The sequence below is a fragment of the Perissodus microlepis genome, chromosome 11, assembly GCF_051167445.1.
Source record: "Perissodus microlepis isolate ML-2025 ecotype Zambia chromosome 11, ASM5116744v1, whole genome shotgun sequence".
NCBI lineage: Eukaryota > Metazoa > Chordata > Actinopteri > Cichliformes > Cichlidae > Perissodus > Perissodus microlepis.
The window spans coordinates 36,519,930-36,523,743 of NC_140471.1; the positions used below are offsets into that span (position 1 = coordinate 36,519,930).

The 3,814-nt window shown below is 46.3% G+C and overlaps 1 protein-coding gene across 1 annotated transcript; it reads left to right on the plus strand.

The window, feature by feature from the left end:
• Positions 1-285: 285 nt before the first annotated feature.
• LOC146378462 (uncharacterized) lies at positions 286-1,714 on the plus strand. The gene is made up of 4 exons (XM_084944577.1): positions 286-419; positions 519-663; positions 1,146-1,254; positions 1,418-1,714. The coding sequence occupies exons 1-4, from the start codon at positions 347-349 to the stop codon at positions 1,544-1,546; spliced, it is 456 nt and encodes a 151-aa protein (XP_084800703.1). The 5' UTR covers positions 286-346; the 3' UTR covers positions 1,547-1,714.
• The last annotated feature ends 2,100 nt before the right edge of the window (positions 1,715-3,814 follow it).

Sequence of the window (3,814 nt, forward strand, 5' to 3'; positions counted from 1 at the left end):
ATTTATATAGCGCCAAATCACAACAAAAGTCGCCTCAAGGCGCTTCATATTTAGTTCCCCTAACATTTAGATTTCACATTTAATATAAAAAGTTAAAAATTTTGTCCTAAATGTGTCATAAAATTTCAGCATATTTTAGTTAGTCTAGACATCCACGTCAGTAAATCCTTTCATACGTGCAGGTTGAGCTCTTTCTGCTGATGTGATGAAACCTGTTTACGAGCAGCAGTGTGGAAACTCCGGCTCATCTGCCAAGAGACAAACAGCAGAGATAACTGAGTCCAAGCGGGGAGTCTGTCAGGACTATAAAACGTCTCTCTGAGCTGTGACGGGACAAACGTCCACGATGGGTTCCTTCAAAGTGCTCCTCTGTGCGCTGACTCTGACTCTGCTGGCCGTGACCGTGGACTCCTCGTCTGGTAAAAAGTTCTAATGTTGTGGTGAGGTTTAAAAGCAGCTGCGTGGCTGATTGTACAGAACACAGATTACATCAAACTAACAACGTTTCCTTCTGACAGGAGGATACAGCAACTACAACTACGACCTGTCGGGTCAGGAGCTCACAGATCTCTACAACTCTCCAGTGTACAAAGCTGAATGGATGGTCCGACCGCTTGGATCCAGTTCGTCCACGTTTGGACCGGTCAGCCACACCGGCGTCAGGTCAGGCTACACGCTCACCGTATTTATTTAAAAACCTGCTGCTTTCACTACTGCTGATGTCCATCCTGAATCCACCGTCGTCACAGAAAAAGACGCTGCCTGAGATTCCTTCAGTTTTCTTCAGTTCCACTTTGCAGCAGCTCCTGCTGACGGCTGCAATGATGGGTCATCATATCTGAGCCCAGACTGGTTTTTATGTTTTCAGGCTAGAAACGTTTTTAACCTTTGCTACAAAACAAAGACAAACCACGGCCTGGCCGAAGCTTTGTTTTGGATGTAAATCACATTTCTCATTTGACATCACAACTCTTTGCTATTCTTTGAAAAGGCTCAGATTGCGTCCAACTGCTGCACTTCTTACATCCTCAGATTCGTTCCTTTCCTTCCTTGAGTTCACAGACGCGCTTTGACAGCTCGAATCTCGGACTCTCAGATGTTTGATGAGCGCAGCGTCAGACTCATTACGTTTTCTCTTCCCTCAGAGTGACGCTCGCTAATGGATCTCAGTGGCTGATCCACAAAGGTGAGAACTACGGCATCTCCTCTGACACGGTGGTGACCAGCGCTCGGCACATGAGCTCAGCCTGGAAGGTAAGTCAGAGTTTGAACTGAAGCTTTGAGCCAGAGACATTTTTAAAAGAGTGATGAGTTGCTGAACATAAAGATATTTCCTCTGTGGAGTAAAATGTGTGTTTCAGTGAATGATGAGCAGTATGGAGGCAGAATAAAATACTAAAGTGTGCGTTCCCTGCAGCCCGTGTTTCACCTGGTCAGACAGTTTAACGGGAGGAAGAAAGTTGCTGATTTTGTGAAACGTGGAGGAGAAACCTACAACGCCCTCTTCAACTGCCACGTAGCTTCTATTAGAATGATGCTGCAGTAAACCTGATTTCTTCACCGCTGAGCTCATGATACAGGTGAAAGCTCCCAGACAGCGTCACAGGTGGATGTTGTTGTTCCAGCGTTCACACAGTCCGCTTCGTGAACTCAAACTTCACTGAATCTGCATTTTGATTCTGTTGAATAAACGACCACACGGTGTAAAATGTCATGTGCTGTTCTCATTTTACTACCTGGTAAAGATCCTGATACATTAAATCTGTGCAGTTTTAACAAAGACTACACACAGCCTGCAGCGCCCCCTGGTGTTTGTTTCTAAGTTCAGACATGCCCATTAGGATAAACTCCTTAGAGCAGGGGTAGGCAACTCCAGGCCTCGAGTGCCGGTGTCCTGCAGGTTTTAGATCGCACCCTGGGTCAACACACCTGAATCAAATGATGAGTTCATTACCAGGCCTCTGGAGAACTTCAAGAAATGCTGAGGAGTCATTTAGCACTTTAAATCAGCTGTGATGGATCATGGACACATCTAACACCTGCAGGACACCGGCACTCGAGGCCTGGAGTTGCCCACCCCTGCCTTAGAGCAACATACGTCACAATCACTGCGTAACAACACATCAGTGTCATAAATAAAACATTAATGCTAAACAAGTTTCCGTCTCTCTGAGAGTGTGCACGTGACGTCATTAACGCTCTTTTCATTGTGCGTTCAGTCTTTTAGTATTTTGACTCTATTGTCTCTGCACTGTATTCGTGTTCACAGGCTTTGAATCATTTGTGACGTAAATCCAAACGAGCTCGTTAATGTCACGAGTGCAAACCAACATTTCAAATCAAACACTTCGTGTGTGTCGGTGTGAATGTGGCGGTCAACATTCACCCTGAGACCTTTTGAAGCCTCTTTAGTTCTTCGTGGTTTAAAAGTGAAGCTCTGCAAACTCTCCCACGGGGCTCAGATTCTTCTGCAGTCACGTCACGAACGCCAACATTTCAGAGACGCTGACGTCTGCCTGAAGAGCAAACTGATTGTTGTGCAGATTGCCGTGAAACGCCCGCAGCAGACGATGGCAATTGGCAGGGATCCCTCTGAACAGGACATCCCATAATGAGTGAGGTCAGGCTCCGGCGTCAGGCAGCGACTCCGTGAAAGAAGCGATGGTCGTGTGGTGTGACGGCCTCGGTTGGTCAGCAGGCACAGAAAGCCTCTGACGTCACACATCTGAGGAATCTCCGCTCGTGCAAACACACACACGCCGAGGATGCATCCTTACATCCTTACATCCTTACTGTGTGCAGACGCAGGAGTCCTGCACATCAGACTCGACAGAGCTGCTCGTCTATGACTCCAATGGAGCGTCTCTAAACACAGCACGCTGTCCTACATACACATATTTATATGTTCGTTCATTTTTGCCTCCAGGAAAGATCAGAAGACTGTCATGAATGTAAAACGCTCTGGTCCTGTGAGCCCAGCTGATGCTGCTCGTTGAACCTCCACGTGGAACAGATGTCGACTTTTCAAATTCAGAAAATCTTTGAATTTTCTTTTCTTTACAGGCGTTAAAGGAGACATAATCCTTATTTCTTTCAAATAAATATTAAAAATGTTTCATTCTATGATAAAAACACTGAGGCAGCAAACTAAATAAAATCCCTGTAAGCCAAACGCTTCGAGTGTTTTTCCTACTGTCACAGATTTCCTGACATACAGTCATCTTCTACAGCACAGGTGTCCAACTCCAGGCCTCAGGGCCGGAGTCCTGCAGGTGTTAGACGTGTCCTTGATCCATCACAGCTGATTTAATGGCTAAATGACCTCCTCAACATGTCCTGAAGTTCTCCAGAGGCCTGCTAATGAAGTAATCATGTGATTCAGGTGTGTTGGCCCAGGGTGATATTAAAACCTGCAGGACACCGGCCCTCGAGGCCTGGAGTTCGACACCCCTGTTCTACAGGCACTGAGCACCCACAAAGCACACGTAGCCCCTCAGCAGGCTTCCACAAGCTTCCCAGTCAAAAGAAAGCAGGCAGGGTGTTGGAGTCAAATTGTTAATTGTTGTCATTGTTTCTTAAATTTGTAAGTCTTAGTTCAAACTATGTGATCAAAGACATTCCTTTGATCCTGACCACCTCCCCCAGCTCCTCTGGTGCTGGGGAGGCTTTATTAGGCACATCCTGTCTGAAAGATCTGTTTCCTGTGTGGTAAGCTTCCTGCTTTTATGATCCTTCTGTGATCAGCGGGTCACACAAACGCACAACCATGACACAAACATGCACACACACACACACACACACAGTGCCTTATCTT

What these genes read in the sequence shown, in the direction of transcription:
- LOC146378462 (XM_084944577.1), top strand. Translation starts at nt 347, where the DNA reads ATGGGTTCCTTCAAAGTGCTCCTCTGTGCGCTGACTCTGACTCTGCTG. An exon ending in GACCGTGGACTCCTCGTCTG is followed by an intron (nt 420 to 518) that starts GTAAAAAGTTCT and finishes TCCTTCTGACAG; the next exon opens with GAGGATACAGCAACTACAAC. An exon ending in ACATGAGCTCAGCCTGGAAG is followed by an intron (nt 1,255 to 1,417) that starts GTAAGTCAGAGT and finishes CGTTCCCTGCAG; the next exon opens with CCCGTGTTTCACCTGGTCAG.